The sequence below is a fragment of the Larimichthys crocea genome, chromosome X, assembly GCF_000972845.2.
Source record: "Larimichthys crocea isolate SSNF chromosome X, L_crocea_2.0, whole genome shotgun sequence".
NCBI classification, from domain to species: Eukaryota; Metazoa; Chordata; class Actinopteri; family Sciaenidae; genus Larimichthys; species Larimichthys crocea.
The window spans coordinates 10,873,066-10,889,123 of NC_040020.1; the positions used below are offsets into that span (position 1 = coordinate 10,873,066).

At 41.2% G+C, this 16,058-nt stretch overlaps 1 protein-coding gene across 3 annotated transcripts; it reads left to right on the forward strand.

The window, feature by feature from the left end:
- Positions 1–1,989: 1,989 nt before the first annotated feature.
- Positions 1,990–15,797, forward strand: LOC104933563 (centrosomal protein of 95 kDa). Of its 3 annotated transcripts, none has more exons than XM_027283312.1 (21): positions 1,990–2,223; positions 3,283–3,411; positions 4,040–4,147; positions 4,374–4,484; positions 4,906–5,026; positions 5,656–5,774; positions 5,996–6,201; positions 7,102–7,171; positions 7,349–7,410; positions 7,543–7,739; positions 7,881–8,004; positions 8,198–8,315; positions 8,469–8,674; positions 8,835–8,930; positions 9,575–9,725; positions 13,157–13,326; positions 13,425–13,499; positions 13,687–13,839; positions 14,059–14,205; positions 14,341–14,412; positions 14,793–15,797. In XM_027283312.1, exons 1-21 carry the CDS (start codon positions 2,037–2,039, stop codon positions 14,967–14,969), a joined length of 2,799 nt encoding a protein of 932 aa, XP_027139113.1. In that variant the 5' UTR covers positions 1,990–2,036; the 3' UTR covers positions 14,970–15,797. The 3 variants fall into 3 exon arrangements, with proteins under 3 accessions (XP_027139113.1, XP_027139112.1, XP_027139111.1); XM_027283311.1 differs by having other exon boundaries at positions 1,991–2,223; positions 7,884–8,004; positions 8,463–8,674; XM_027283310.1 differs by having other exon boundaries at positions 1,992–2,223; positions 8,463–8,674.
- Positions 15,798–16,058: the final 261 nt, after the last annotated feature.

Below are 16,058 nucleotides of genomic sequence, written 5' to 3' on the forward strand. Positions count from 1 at the left end.
ACTTTGAGAGTGTCTCTAATTCTCCTTGGCCAAGCGTCAATAAATAATACAGCATAAGACATCAGAGGCTCCTGAACACTTTCTTCCCTCCTGACCTCACCTTTGACCTTTGACTTCAGCAATTTCTCCGCAACAATACTGACTCACTGTAACACTGTGACTGCTTACTTGGACTCTTGAATAGAACCTTGAAGGCGATTGTATACATGTATGATCATTTAATTCCTTACTACTGTAGTTAATGAGTTGAAGGAAAGCTAATATAGCAGACGTGTGGAGGTAAAGTACAAATTTATACTGTAAAAAACAAACAAAAAACCCCCCCAAATCTTACACCAGGGGTCTTTGACTCCTAGGGTGTCCTCAGAGGTTCTTCAACGAGTGAACTAATTTTTGTCATAATAATTGACAATTTTACCAAAATAATGGTGAATGTGAGGGTGCGGATAACTGAGAAACTACAAACAGCAGAGGCATTTTCACTCCAATCGGATGAATTAGTGAACATCCAAAGACGAATAGCTCTTGGCATTGGCATTCCCTGCACTAAATCAATACTGCCAAACTGCTACATATACTTTTGTACAATATATTTTTATTTACTATTGCTATTTTGATATTTTGTTAAGTATAGTTTGTTCTTTATATTTTTATTCTTAAGTTGTTGTCTATCGTCACAGTGTGAAATGCTGCTGCTGCTCTGTAATTTCCCAGCTTGGAATAAATAAAGTCTATCTATCTATCTATCTATCTATCTATCTATCTATCTATCTATCTATCTATCTATCTATCTATCTTTTTTGAATATGAAATATGAATAGGTGTCGAAATGTGCGCATGTGGAAATGTGCATAGAGCGCCACGCCCACACCATTTCCTCAAAATTCATCATTTTGATAACTTTTACTCAGGAAGTACCAAGTTTGAAGTGAATTAGATAAAATCCCTTGGAGGAGTTCGTTCAAACATGACCCCTTCTCAACCAGTTCGAAACAGCAAAAATGGCGGTTTTCATTCTCAAATATCTCGCTTCCTGTTCATTTTAACTTTTTTGTAGGTCTTGCCATGTTCTACAATTTGGCTGAGTTTCATAATTCTGTGTCAAAAACTGTGGCGGGGCTGTTCCAAAGAAAAATTCCAGGGGGCGCTATAGAGCGCTTTTGCCCCGCCCCCTCATTAATTATGCATCCGAATTGTGCATACTATTGGTCTTAACAACCATAACAAGTTTTAGACAGCTCTGACAAAGTATATGATAGCCGCACACTTTTGCCCGAAAATCAGCCCAAAAGTAAATGGAGTCTCATTTTTTTTCGAAAAAATCGGCAGCGTTGATTTTGACGCGCCGTCACGGCCACGCCCTCTGATAAAAAGTTTTGATGACTTTTTATTGCCGAGGCCTTGAGAACACACACGCCAAGTTTCAAGCACATCGGATGAAATCCCTAGGAGGAGTTCGTTCAAATGCGACCCCTGGAAATGAGGCCAAAACAAGTCCAAATTTGACAGAAATTGGACGCCGTACGCTTTACTGTAGCCTGGGGCACCAAGACACTTTTTTGTGCGTCTGGGCATGTCACATACTCCCACAAAGTTTCGTACACGTGGATGAAACCGTGGCGAGGGGCACCGCCAAAAACGCACACCTAGGTGGCGCTGTCGAGCCATATGCGCACTGTGTGAGACCCCCAAAATGCGAAATTTTACACCTGACATGGGGGGGATAGGGAAATTTTCGTGAGTTTTGGGGGGGATATGGGCCGTCGAAAATGCAATTTACTCTTAAACGTCGTTCAGCGTTCAAAATCCAACAGGGCCTCGCCCCAGTGTGCTGTGCTCGGGCCCTAATTACACGAGGGGTCCTTGTTCAGTTTGTCTCTCGGGCTGAAAAGGGTTGAGGACCTTTGTCTTACGTACGGCTCCTTTAAGCGCAGGGGCGCACAGTAACCAGCAGGGGGCGATAAGCGCTCACTAAAGAGAACTTCCGGAAACAAAGAATGAGTGTATCGTCCAATCAGACGAGACTTCAATTTTAAATGAGAGCCGATAGTTGCTTCTCCCTGCGACTAAAACCCACAACAACAACACAACTGACCTCAACTAAGCAGGCCAGGCTCGGGGCTCTGGATTATACAACACTACTTATCAGCTCGTCCGTGGATTTTGAGCTCCGGCTGCCTCTCGTCGACAGCTGTTTCATGGGAACCCAGGAGGGAGACAGAGGTAAGGCAGCCCGGACTCAGCGCTCCGGTCCGGAGGAAGCTAACGACACGTAGTTAACGCTAACTCACAGCTAGCTATCGATAGCCACCGAGTTATTTCCTGCTGTCACCGAGCCTGACATGCCTGACTACATGTTTGAGTCCTGACGCAGAGCTCACAGGTCAACGCTGTCTGACGACGGCAGCAAACAGACCGACTTAGCAACGTTAGGCTAGCTGCCTTTGAGTTAACGCAGCCGGTAAAGTTGCGGTAAAACACGTCAGAGGCGACAAGTAGCTTTGGACAAAGGTTTTCTTGTTGTTTTGTCACCCCAGATCCATAACCGCCGGTACTATCTGTTTAATAACGTAATGTACGTCGTTAAACTCGGCAGTCTTTGGCTGTAGCTGGTGTGTTTGAGACTCCCCGCTCCCAAACCGAAGTTTACCGCCGGTGTGCATTGATGAGTGAAACAACGCTGTCACCCCTGTAACCTGAATAAATGACCAGTGAATGTCACCAAAATGAGCTCACAACAAATCATTCTTCACACATGGCACACTGATGTTTCAGTATTGTGGAAGTGTTTCACATAAATTCACAGTAAAAAGCAAAGATGTAGGGATTTCCCTCTGTTTAACTCCCTCATTACTCTCTCTACTTTTGTTAGTCTAATAATACAGTAGCAGGGAATGTCTGACACTGTGAGCAAAGCTTGGAATAAGGTGCCCCCACCTCCTCATGATTGTTATTTGATCCCATAGATACTCAACAGTTAAACCAAGATAGCCTAATGTTGTTGTTTGACATTACTTCTGACATTTAAAATAATAACAGTCTGTCCTAATCTAGTTATTGACTCTGGCAAAGTGTGAAAAACAATAAAATTCCCTAAAACCACTGCATCTGTAACCAGATCACACACAGTTAGGCTTTTCTATCCCTGAGCCTCCCACGAAACTGTTTCAAGCCCTCCGGGAAAATACCTCCTCCCATTTTTAAAGCCTCTGTTCTCCAGGACTACTGTCTAAGAACTTTCTTTGTTAAGCATGAACAACACCGTTCCCTCTTTTCCAACAGATTGGGTAGATGTGGCAAATGATCTACTCAGCAAGTGTCACATAAACCTGAGGCTGAGGAAACTGACTGACTGTGATGCAAATGTTTTCATTGGTCTGTACGAGAACATCTTGGGGGAGAAAGTTCCAGGTAAGACCGAGCAAAATATAGATCTACCAAAGGTTAAATGCAACTGCTTGGTAGGTAACCATATTCATAAGAAATCAGTTGTTTGGATTGTTTAACCAAAAATTTACCAAATCTTCCTTGGTTCCAGGTTCTCACTTGTGATTATTTGCTACTTTTTTTATCTAATGTGATAATAAACTGAATATAATTTCAAAGTTGGACAAACAAAACAAGTCATTTTGCTGAAATCAGTTTTATTTTTTATCACGTGGCTCTTAAAGATCAGGCGAGTAATTGATGATGAATATAATCATTATTTTCAGCTCTAACAAGGCCAAAAACACTGAAGGTTTACAAGCTGTGAAGTTTTAGAGCACGATCCCCTGAGTGTGTTTAGTATGTCAGGAATTCTTCGTAAGACCGTCAAACATGCCATCATGAGACTGTTAATGTGCCTGAGCTCTTTCCTGTACTTAACAATGCAGGAAAGAGCTCAACAACATGAAAACCGTCTCACAATGGCATGTTTGCAATGTTAAAGCTTTAAGTGTTCAAGTAAGTGTCTGAGTACATTTTTCTGTAAGTTTGACATGTTTATGTGTCTCATACATGATTTGGTTATTCATGTCGCCTGTGTGTGTTTGTTTAGATTACATTGCAGCACCATGCAGTCAAGAGGATGACATCCATAATGTTCAGTCTGTCATTGATTCACTGTCCCTGGATTACCTTCAGATCAGTCTCTCACACATTACAGGTATGATGATTATTTCGTTTGCATGTATAAAAGAAGAGCAAAACTTTATCTGGGATCAACTTGCGATGGTAGAAAATTTCACCCTCAAGTCACTTTAGGTGGGCTGTATCGCCCAATTTCCTTACCTTCTTAAAAGGTGTACAGAGACACAACAACAATACAATGTCTTCAGCAGTAAAACCGATGAGTACTGACAATAAACCTGAGGATGGTTGTGTGTTTGCAGGAGAAAATGTTGTCAGAGGCGACAACGAGTCTATCAAGAACCTCCTGGAAATATTTGATGGCCTCCTGGAATATCTCAAGGAAGAGATAAGCGAGGAGTCACAGAATGGTGGTGAGTTGATTTTATTTGTCCCCTCCAGACGATTGTACGATACTGAAATCAGCATTGAGTACAAAAGAGGAAGTAGTGTGTTTACTGTGATGTTTCAGTGGCTGAAATGTTTATTAATCTGATCTGTGATCACAGTGGCGCAGTGTGGTATCTATCTTCAGTGTTTAACAGTGACAAGCTATGCCTGTGTGTGTTTAGTACTTAAGTTAGTGTTTGCTGGATTTGGCCTCAGATTAAGACAAACCAAAAGAATAAAAGGCCTGACAAACAGTGGATTTTAAGTGTGTTGAAATAAAGGTCATGTAAAGTTGTTCCTCTTCCTGGAAGCTCATTACATGTTGTAATCACAAGTATTGCTTTCTCTTTGTCGTTGGTTCTGTTTTTCTTTCATAATTTCTCTTCTTCTTCTGTGTTTTTTCAGAGGAACTGTCTGACAGCCTCAATGAGGACGTGCCTGCTGAAACTAAGGAGCCAACAAACTGCAATGCCACAGATAACAAGGAGAGTAAACTGGACGGAGCATCTTTGTCTTCGAGTGGAGCGTAAGAGCTAGATGCACTTCACATCACACATCACGGTGCTCTTTTATCAGGATAAAAGCATGCATGATGGAGTGAGTCTGAGCTCTCCCACAAACTAAACCAAAACAACCTGACAGTCAGGTTTGTTCCACATGACTCTGATCATGTCATTCTGCTTTAGTGTTTTTGCAGATCCAGGCTGTACATCCTGTTGACACAACAGCCAGCTAGGCTAACTCTAAGCAGTAGTGTAAATATAAAGGGATTAGTAGCTGGTTGTCAAACAGTGATGTCCTGTGTGTTTTTCATTTGTTTAGTCGATGGTTGTCATGTGAATTTACTTATAGCCATAAACATGTTTTGGAAACACTTTAAATATATTATATTATATAACTTGCGTATTTTGATGGTGGTGTAAGTTAAGGACACACCTTTGTAGATGTCAAGGCCTCTGCTGTGACGATTTCAGCAATATGATAAACTCCTGAAATAGACTTTTTAACATGTCTAAAAACATTACTGTATTTGGTGCTGAGCACTCATGACTTCTTTTCAGTTTCAGTTACGAGTGAATAGATTGTGGTATGAGGAATTCAGAGCCAGTAAACGTTGATCATTTTAACATGAAGTGCTTTTGTCTTATTGTTCAGGTCCACTGTTCACTCCAGTAAACATTCCCTCCATTCCTGGAACGCTGAGGAGATGGGATCAACTAGTGAGCTCATTGGGCTGGGAGTCTCAGCACGCACATTCGCAGCCAATCAAGAAGGTGAAACATGCAAGCTCAGTCCATCCTGACTAATCAGTTCAATTAGTGTTTGGCAAACAAGGCACCACCATCACCACCAAAATAATTACGTGCATACGCCTGCTCTGTCACAGCATGTTGCTTTCAGTTATCATTCATATTTTGATTAATTTATTATTGAAGATTCGAACTGTTAAGTGTAATAAATCTGTTTGGACTGGCTGTCCCTCCACAAAACTCAGACGCAGTCAGCACCTCTGGTCTTCAGGAATCCCAGGGCGCACCACAGACTGAACCGCTGCACTCAGCCATTGCCCTGCAGCCACCAAACCAGAGCAACACCCCCCACAAACCCAACACAGGCCTACACTCGTCCAGCCAACCTCCCACAGCTGAGAGCCTCAGCCAAGGGCACACAGAGGAGGAAGCAGTTCATGTCACTACAGAGGTAGCCTTGTGATCCAGTATGATGATGTTTAATCATTTCACAGTTGATTTAGCTGTTATTTGCATGCGGTGTGAACAGACATGCAAACTTTATCTTCACAAAGACCCAGGGGCAACGAGATATGTTTCTATAGAGCCAGCTATTCACGACTGTCTCTCTTTCACACTCACACACACACTTTCACTTCCTATTTGAGTGATTCCAGGACAATACAGGAAGGATGAGCAAATGCTGACTCATTCAAAATAAATTAAACAAGGAGTTACTTCACTGATACCTTCCAGACTTTTCTTCAGGACAATACTGTCCTAAAATCACTTATCCAAATGTCTAAAGAGCCATTTAAAGCTATATTCTCTTGAATGTCCACTGTCCATTCTGATATTTCACAGTTCACTGAGATCAGCCTATTAGTAGAAATAAAGAAAGATCTGCAACCAATGGAAAGCGATTTTGTTCTTGTTTCAGCTTATTTATCACATTTTAGGAAAAAATAGGTGATGCTGTCTGACTGACTGACACCTCAGCACAACTAACAGCAGGTCTTGACATGCAAATGATGGGGTTGTGTCGCCCTTTGACACAGCTTAATTTATGGCTGGGTCAATAACTGAGAGTACACAACAACAACAGCCACTAAGCTTGAACGTTACATAAGATTTAGAGCAAGTTAACCTATCGTTAGTGTCGGTGTGTTCTTAAAGCCTTGTGTGCGGTCTCTGGTTTCTACTGTTTCTCTCATGGATAATTTTTAAAATGTAGCTTTTGTGAGCTGCAGATTGATGTTGAAGATTGAATTACAAATTCTGTCAATGGTAATAGCCTCTGCCCTCGAGTTGGCTTTTTCTTCTTACCTTTTCCCCCTCTAACTTTAACTATCTCACTATTCTCCTTACACAGACCTCTAGACCGGTAGCTGAGACAGTTGTTACCAACGGGCTACACTCTCCTCCCCATCTCAAGTCTCCAGGTGAGTTTAAAAAAACACACCTTCATTCTTATTTAGAACAAAATGCCAAGTGGTTTGATTGTTTGGTTTATTTAACTGTACAACTAGCAAATTGTTCTGTTCTACTATGCTTGTATAGCAGTAAAGTCAAGTGTGACTTCAAGTGTGACTTCATGTCATGTTTTGCTCAATTTTTAGCTGTGAGTGAGAAGTCCAGTCAGCACAGAGCCAGGGCAGAAGTGGAGGGGGAGGCACTAGAGGTAAGAGAACAACAAGCATTCACATGTACCAGGTTTACAGCAACTTCTCACCCTCTTCTATGTTAGAGGGTGTAGATTCATTTTAATTCACAAATGCCACACTGTTTTTTTCTCTTTCTTGTTTGATCTCAGCCAACCAATGGAGGCCCCAGGAGGGTTTTATTCCGTACCCAGCCAGATGTCCTCTTCCTCACCCTGCAGGATGAGATGGCAGCCACAACTCGTTCTCCTCTAGACACTGAAGAGGAAGATCAAGATGCGGAGGAGCTAAGTTATACACATAGACAACTGGATAGAAGAATGGGTCACAGAGATAGGACAGGCCACAGGTAAGAGAAATGAAGTTTCAGTAGGAAGCTATAGAATAATCATTTATTTGAGTATGTCATTCCTCATTTTATGCGGAGACAACATAGTGATGCTTTGTTTTCTGTCCGTCTATCTCTGCTGTATCATGTCTTCTTGAGCAGTAGCAGGTTGGAGGACAGTTTTGAGGAGCCTCTTTCGCATCGCAGACAGAAGAACAAGAGAGCAGAAGAGGAGCTGCATCACATATCTGAGAAACTCTCCCATCGACTTGAGGAACTCGATCAGGTGTGTATTTGTGTTTATTGTGTAAGGTCACAGCACATTATCTTGAATGTTCTTTATCCAAGTAAAAGTAATTTTAATCCTTCGTGTATGTGTGTGTGTCTCTGTTCGTGTTCAGAGTGCGTTCAAGACATTTTTGTATCACTGTGTTGTCCTTTTTATTCTTGCAACAATATACTTTGTGTAATCCCTGTAGATGCTAAAACGAGTTCTGAGTGAAAGTGGAGAGTCTAGTGAAGTCAGAGAAGAGGACAAGCAGTCCCACTACAGTGACAGTATCATGGAGTGTCGCAGGACTCCAAGACAACTCACAGGTACACACACATCATGGCTAACATCATGTATTACTAATTACGCTACAAATTCATTTTTAACCTATAGGTCTCTTAAATCCACAATTCCTTGTGAAGAAATGTTTCTAAAAATTAAAAAAATGTAATATTTATTGTAACATTTCTTAGTTTCAGGACCACCAGATGCAGAATCCACCCACCGCACACGCTCCTTATCCCCGTCCCCACCGCGGGTCCCTTGCTCTCAGCAGGAGCAGTTAGAAGATGCCATGGCAGAGGCCTTGAGTCTAGATGATGGGAGACAAACCAACCTCACAGTTTCTAATCATTCAAGGCGGGAAGAGCGACATTCAAGACCGTCTCACAGGAAACATGGCAGGGTGTGGACATAGTCACTGTTTTTTTTTAGTGATTTTCCTTTTTAATGTATCATATATCAGAGTGTTATTATCAAGAGGTAAATTAAAACATTGTGTATTTGCTCGATTGTTTTCGGTTGTTTCTATTCTTTAATCATTCAAATCACTTACTCTCTCTCAGTATCTGGAGAATAAGGCCTACGAGGAGGAGCTGAAAAGATATGAAGACAAAGAACGGGCAGATCTACACAAGGCACGGCTCAAAGCTCAGGAAGCTGTAAGTCATTTGTACAATGTTTCGTATAGTTTCAGTATGATGAGGGCTCTCATCACATCAGACAGGGAGTTCAGAAACTGTTACATCTGATCTGACTATGAGTTTACTTCAAAATAATTGTGAGTGTTAGAAACAAATCAGTCACAACCTTAAGATAATAGAAAGACAATAAAGGTTGTAAAAAATAAAACAATCATATCAACCCGTGCACCTGCGCTGCCCTAATACATATATATAATACATTTGTGAAAGCACATTTGTTCAGTTAGTATTCAAGTTTTAATGTATTAACAGAAAATCACACAGTTAGTGAGAACACAGTAAAGACTTCAAGACAGACATTCAACTTTTTGCTATAAAAATATAAATGTTGTTTTACTGGAACCTTTTCTCTAATCACTGTAAACACAGACAGAATCCAAAGGTTGACATATATTTGATGTAAAATGACAAAGGGTAAATAACAACTGGTTGTTTGCAGGCAACTATTAAACAAGCAGCAATATAAGCATAATAACATGAACAATAACACTTTCAACTTGGAGGAAAATAAGCAAAACAGAACAAATGAAATACCAAGTGCTTGTGACTGTTGGGCAACTTGTCCCAGTTTTCTAACAGTTCTTTTGTTTGCGTGTCTGTAGGAGCGACAGTACAGAGAGGCCATACTAAGGGACGTTTCCCCATCACCCAGACTGTCCCCAGCTAGAACGAAGGCCCAGCATAGGTCACAACGTAATGCACAAGCAACACCGGGTCGGAGATGGCAGGATGAACCTAGGAAAACTCCATCAAGTAAGTAATAACTACTTCTAGGCCTTCATACATTGATTTAGTTGCGTTGCTTTGTGGACAACACAACTGTGCTTTGCAGAGTTGGGCTCCTCAGGTCTCTAATGGGTCGTGGGCCTCTGAGACTGAGTGTTCAGAAATGCTTTTCTTACTAAGCTGTGATGACTGAGCCTCGGCTTTTGCACACACCTTATCCTTTGGCTGAAGTTTCCTCTTGGACGTTGAGCGTGTCTTATGAGTGTTCATATTTCTAGCCTCAGGCTGGCTGGCCCACTTGCGCTGATAATGGCAGAAGTAACAACTCTGGTAGACTATCAAGTATGGTCCACGGGTGTGTTTGCTGCAGCGGCACTTTCTGTTGCACATTGGGCAGTTCTTCATCAGCTGCAGGATGGCCTCCTCATCAACAATGTGCTGCAGAGTTTGTCTGTTATGGGGCAAGAAAGAGAGCTGAGAAATTATAATGACATAGGATCATATATATATACACAAGGATACAAGGAATTTAACCTGCCTCACTGTAAACAGAGTGGGTGTAACAATGCTCTTAATTTATGTACTAGATCACAGGTCTGTTTGCACATCAGTGGAACATGGTCAAAGTTATTTGTTCACTTACTTCTCGGTGGTTGCAGTGCATGTCTCAGGTGCATTTTGAATGCCTGTGAATTAATGTTGCTTTGGTCAGTTAAAATGATCTTTTTAGTTGGAATACTTAAACCTTGAAAGAAATCAAAGTCATTTAAGAGAAAATTTCAAGCAAAGTTAAAACCAAAAACATAATTTATAACTGAGTGGACTCCATTTGACAATTTTACTACATTGGCAGCCAGATGAACTTTCTTCACCAGGCTTATGAACATCAGAAAAATGTTGTCAAGCATGCTCCAGGAGGAGTAAACAGAAATAAAACTGATTTGTTTATATAATAGTAAAATAGCAAAGCTTGATCCTCATAATAATATTTTGTGTACAAATTAGGACACAAATTAGCACTGCGTTCTCTTCCACGTGTCATAAGACCTGTTGTAGCTTACTGATCGTCCATGTTGCATCAACAGAGGAAACTTGTTGATGCAACATGGACAGTCATGAACACCACAGCAGCACATGACCATAATGCTCAACTGTGTCTACTTCTAGCGCCTGTATCATTAATTACTCACATATGCTGCGAACAAGAGATCATCAACTCACCTGTCCTTCTGACCTCGTCTGGAGATCTGTCCATTACTGCCCAGGTGTCTTGCAGCTATGAAATACCAGATAATATAACGGGTTAGAAGAATGTTCCTTGGGGCCAACCTTTTACAAGTAGTATGTAATAATTTCCCCCAACTGCACCATCTACTGTAAGCCCACATCTTTAGGGAACAACAATCGATTTAATCATTGCACATTCAACTTCAGCTAATATTGTCTAGCCAACACTTGGACAGTAAAGTCTACAGTCGGTTGGTGCCGTGCCAGCTGTTAAATTATTTGCTCAAATCAATGACAATAAATCCTGCAGCTAAAACTGCCTCCAACAGTCAGTGGCTTGAGGTGTTTCTGGTTCTGCACAGGTTGAAAGCACATGTCCTCTCTGAACCAAATATCACCATCTAATGGTCAGACAAAGTGTAGTCTTTTCCCTGATGCCTGTGCTTGTGTCTGCAGTGACGATAGATGGGCAGTCACTGTCCTGTCCAGAGGACTCTGATCTGTGTTAACTGCACACACAATAATATTGTTCAGATGTAAACCAGTGAGGAAACAGTGAATCCCTGATGGTACAACATACACTTTATCAATGCACAATATGTCAACCTGTTTACATGCAGTAACAAAATATAATATACTTAGAAACTGGAGTGCATTGATCTTAAACATTAACTACTAATAACTAATTACATAGGCCAAGTTCATCCTCAGTATTATACAGAAATGTTACTTGCTACATAAGATAAAACATGCATGTCTGACATTTCTTACAAACCAAACGTCCTGAAAATCTTTTGAAAATCAAACGAGTTGTGATGATTTTAATTCTGGATAGACCTCCTGTCTTAAGAGACTTCCGCGAGCCAACGTTGCGGTCGCTCCACAGGAATTGTGGGAATTGGTGTTTGATGTATCGACTCACCTCAGCAGGGGGCCTAGTCTAAACTCGTCCTGTGGACTACAACAACCAAGTACAAAAGCGATGCGCCATAGATTCGATAAAACTAGACCAGTCAATTAAATTAGTCTGTTTTCTGGCGGAAATGTATTAAGTATTTGTGACGCCTTTCTAAACTTTGCGTACACACGCCCATCTTTACGAGCTTAGCGGTTGACAGTGTTTGGAGGCTGAGCGCACGCGCCAGAAAGCTTGTGCGCAATGCCTTCTGGTACATGTAGGCATTGCTCTGCAAGTAGTACAGCTCCGCTTTATGACAAGCAAAGATTAATTTATTGCTTCAGTTGACTTAATTTAATTAACAGTAGCTTGAATTACCCTTCAGGATACTGCAGCCTTACCTGTTATCGCACACCTGCAGCTGTAGGTCTCAGGTAGACGTGTTTGGATGTTTATGATCCGACCTGCCGTATGTAGTCACCCCTTCCGCTACATACACGACAGTCTAGCCACAACTTGAGTCTGTCTTTCACCACCAGCAAACCAGTGTGCACGCATGAACACGGTAAGCAGGTCAGGATAAACTGTGAAAATCCATTATGTAGCTAGATATAATAAATAACTGTTAGTTGCAGATATAAATATGGATAAAAACTTTATGATATTCTCTCCTAGAGAACAATAAACAAACTTCTCAAAATGGAAATTCACTAACAAAGACCACACTGATATGGATATAGATTTACATTGTGGATAAAGGTGAACCAAGAAGATGTACTGTAGGAATGATGAGGAGTGGAGGGTAAGGGATGAGAGGAGAAATCAGGGTCAATGATGGACCGGTGTTGGCCTGTATCAGGAAGACAGTAGATGACCAGGAGGGAGTTGAGTGGTTCCTGTATATGAATGAGAGAGAAGGCGTGGGAAAACTGGGTCAAAGGGGAAGTGAACAGACAAGGTGTGTTTAAGTGCTTAAGGTGCAGATAGAGAATCTGTTTAAGGTGTGGTCTTTAGTTATACAACTTTAATGATCAAACAAGTGGCAAAACATTTAAAAAGCACAGTTATGTGCCACTTTATACACAACTTTGTTTTTACCCATAGCATTGGGTTGTATTATGCTACTACTAAAAGGTGTCTTCATATAACTTAAATCAGTTTTTCCTAAAGAAGAGACACACACTTAGGATTGCATGGCAGTTCAAATATTAGGGATTTCCTGTTTTTGTCACATACAATATTAAATTATCACAACTGATTAAATAACGCGATATGTCTATATTCTGATTATGCTGGTAATGTTCTGGTTTGCCCCCCCCCCCCCCGGCTCCAGTGAAGGTTAAGGAGAATGACCTCCTCCCTGTGCTCCGGGAGGAGTTGCCCCACCTTCACATCTCTCCTCACGCCCTGGGTCGGATGTGGGAGCAGCAGATGCAGCAGGTGGACAGACTCCACACTCTGTCATCGCACCATACCCCACGTCGCAGCAAACTCCACAGCCAGGTAGGACTCTGGACATTACAAGTCACAACCAAAATCTGGATTTGATTTTGTGAATGGCTGGATTGATGGATGAATATGTGAAACTGCTTGTCTGCTAGGTGGAGGAAGCCCAGAGGAAACATGACCTGCTGGTAAATATAATCCACAAAGACCAAGAACACAACAGGCGTTTGGTGAGCATAACACTCAAAAGATTCCTTCACATGTACTAACATTATCAACAGTAGTTACAATGGATGTTTAGAGTGCACAAAATAGCATGCGCCCACATACAGACAGACTTTTCCCGTCTATTCTGGACATACATTTTTGTTATTATCTCAAGCCGGGCAGTTAGAAGCTAAAATGTTTATCTTCTAGAGGGACTTCAAAGAGCGCATCCAGCAGCAGAAGTCAACCCAAAACAGACTGAGGGAACAGAGGCAGCAGATAGCACGTGCCAAGAAGTACCACAATGACTACCATGTCCAGCACCGTGCCCGCCTAATGAGGGCACGCACCAAGGAGGAGAGGGTGGGTAGAGATGAGTCTAATTCTAGGACAAAGGCCGTGACAACAGACTACTAGAACTTAGTGGTCCCTGCCGTAAAAAGTCTTTACATTTTAATATTTCTGTGGCTGTTTTTAAGAGGAGAACACAATATGATAAGTGATATTCACTAAAGATGGAATTACTGTATATTTAGTCTTTTAAGTGTCATAATGACCCATGTGCGTTCTGTGTGTGTACAGATGTTTCGGCAGCTGTTTGAAGAGGGTTTGGAGCTACAGAAAGTCCGGTTGAGAGAGCAGAAAGCCTACGCCAGGGAGCAACGGCTGGAACATCAGAGACGACACCAGGACCAGATCAAGTCCATGGAGAACTACTACAAAGACCAAGTACGACAAATATACTCACACACAGTGTGGTTTGTAAGAAACGTGAAGTTGTACACATATTTGTAGTGTTTTAAAATGGCCTTAACTGTGTGATTATAAATCACAAGTGAGTATAAAGTGCTTTCTCTCTTTCAGTTTTCACTACTAGCTGAAAAACTTGCACAAGAGCGACAGGAGATCCAGGTTCGGAAAAAAGCTCAAGAAAAGGTAAAACCTGTATTTATTATGAAACCTTTACCGATTATGAAATACAAATGGCTACAATATACAATCATGGCCAAAAATCTACCAAATATTAAGTTGAGGGTGCCAAAGTGTTTAAAATATCTTAGATTTGTATTTTTTTCTTCGCTTTTTTGTGTTTCAATGCAAACAAAAGAAATAAACACAAAAATACCAAAGCATTTATAATTGCAACATTTTTGCGTGAGACATAGTGAAGGGTGCCATGACTGTAGAAGAGAGACACAGATTCCCCTTTGGTAATCCCTTTTGTAACTTTAAAGCATAATCATGCAGATTACTCACTTTTTTTCCTGGAAAACTGAAAAACAATTTAAAGTGAAGAACATTGCCATTGTTTACAGGCTCTGCTGAAGATGAAGCGAGAGCTACGATCCAAGATGGAGCGCGAGATTGGCGAACTGCAGAAGATCATCGTTGAGAATGATGAGGACGACCACTTCCAGGATCTGGAAGTCCAGAGACTGCGCAATCGGGTCCAGATGGCTTCCTTTCAGTACAACACTAGCTATCTGCATTGACCAGGGTAGCAAGGCAGAGGGGGCTGTTCTAAGCTCCGCTCAGTCAGGCTGGATTCACATCAGAGGAACATGCTGCAGAAAATGACTTCTGCCACTTACAACTAAGGGTACGACATTCTGGTGGCTGGACAGTACTGTCTCCTCTGCATCTTCCTTACGAGATTTGCACAAGAAGAGGAAATTGTAAGAACTTGAAGTCCTGAATAATGATTACTAATGAACTGAACACACTCAAAATGTAGCTACTAGCTTATTTAGCTAACTCTTCCTCTCACCTCAGCTGCTATACCTGAACTAAACGACACCTTGGACCAAGTCTCCTCCTTCCATGGGTTTTAGTACTTGATACCTAAGAATGTTTTAAAGTCCCTTACTGTGCAGTCTGTGCTGATAATGTAGCAGACAACTAGTCAACACGTTCTTCCTTTTGCCAAATAGGGACCACAGATGCAAAGTTCTTAAGTATGAATGTGTCACACACTGACTGATTTTTAACTTCTTTCCCCCACATGTGTGATGTTAATGTTTTAACCATGCCAGTGGATTATTTATTTTTTAATTTTATTGTCATTTGATTTTTAATTAACCTGGTGTTGTGCTGTCTGATTACCAGGGGCGATGATAATCAGTCTTTATGACTTTTCCTTGTTTTTAAAACTCAGAACTTTTAGACATGGTCGTTTTAAACCAAGACACGAAATGTTAATGCAACCCTTAAACACTGTCTACTGATACTGTGCATTGTACCTAAAAAAAAGCACATGAATGCCCTGTTGTTATTAAATGTGTGGGCTCACTCCTCTCCTCTAGGTGGGTCACAGTTAAAAGTTATTCATAGTTAGTCAAGTTATTTGTGAGTCACACAAAACTGTTTTTATTGAGGCTCAAGGCTGATTGTAATACACTTCACAGGGCAAGTCCTGTAACGAGGCAGCTCCATTTGTAGCGTAATCCTTTAAACAATGTGTATTGTGAAATACATATTGGCACAAGGATGGAAACAAATCAGGAGATTATTTTTCTTACTTTCAACAAAAAATGAAAAAATCTGGAAAAAGTTCTCCTGTTAAGACAAAAGAACAGTGCAGC

Excerpts from the sequence above, each read along its gene's own strand:
- LOC104933563 (XM_027283310.1), top strand. The coding sequence starts at position 2,037 with ATGAGAGCCGATAGTTGCTTCTCCCTGCGACTAAAACCCACAACAACA. Across the intron at positions 5,027-5,655 it reads TCTTTGTCTTCGAGTGGAGC|GTCCACTGTTCACTCCAGTA; the intron begins GTAAGAGCTAGA and ends CTTATTGTTCAG. Across the intron at positions 5,775-5,995 it reads ATTCGCAGCCAATCAAGAAG|ACGCAGTCAGCACCTCTGGT; the intron begins GTGAAACATGCA and ends CACAAAACTCAG.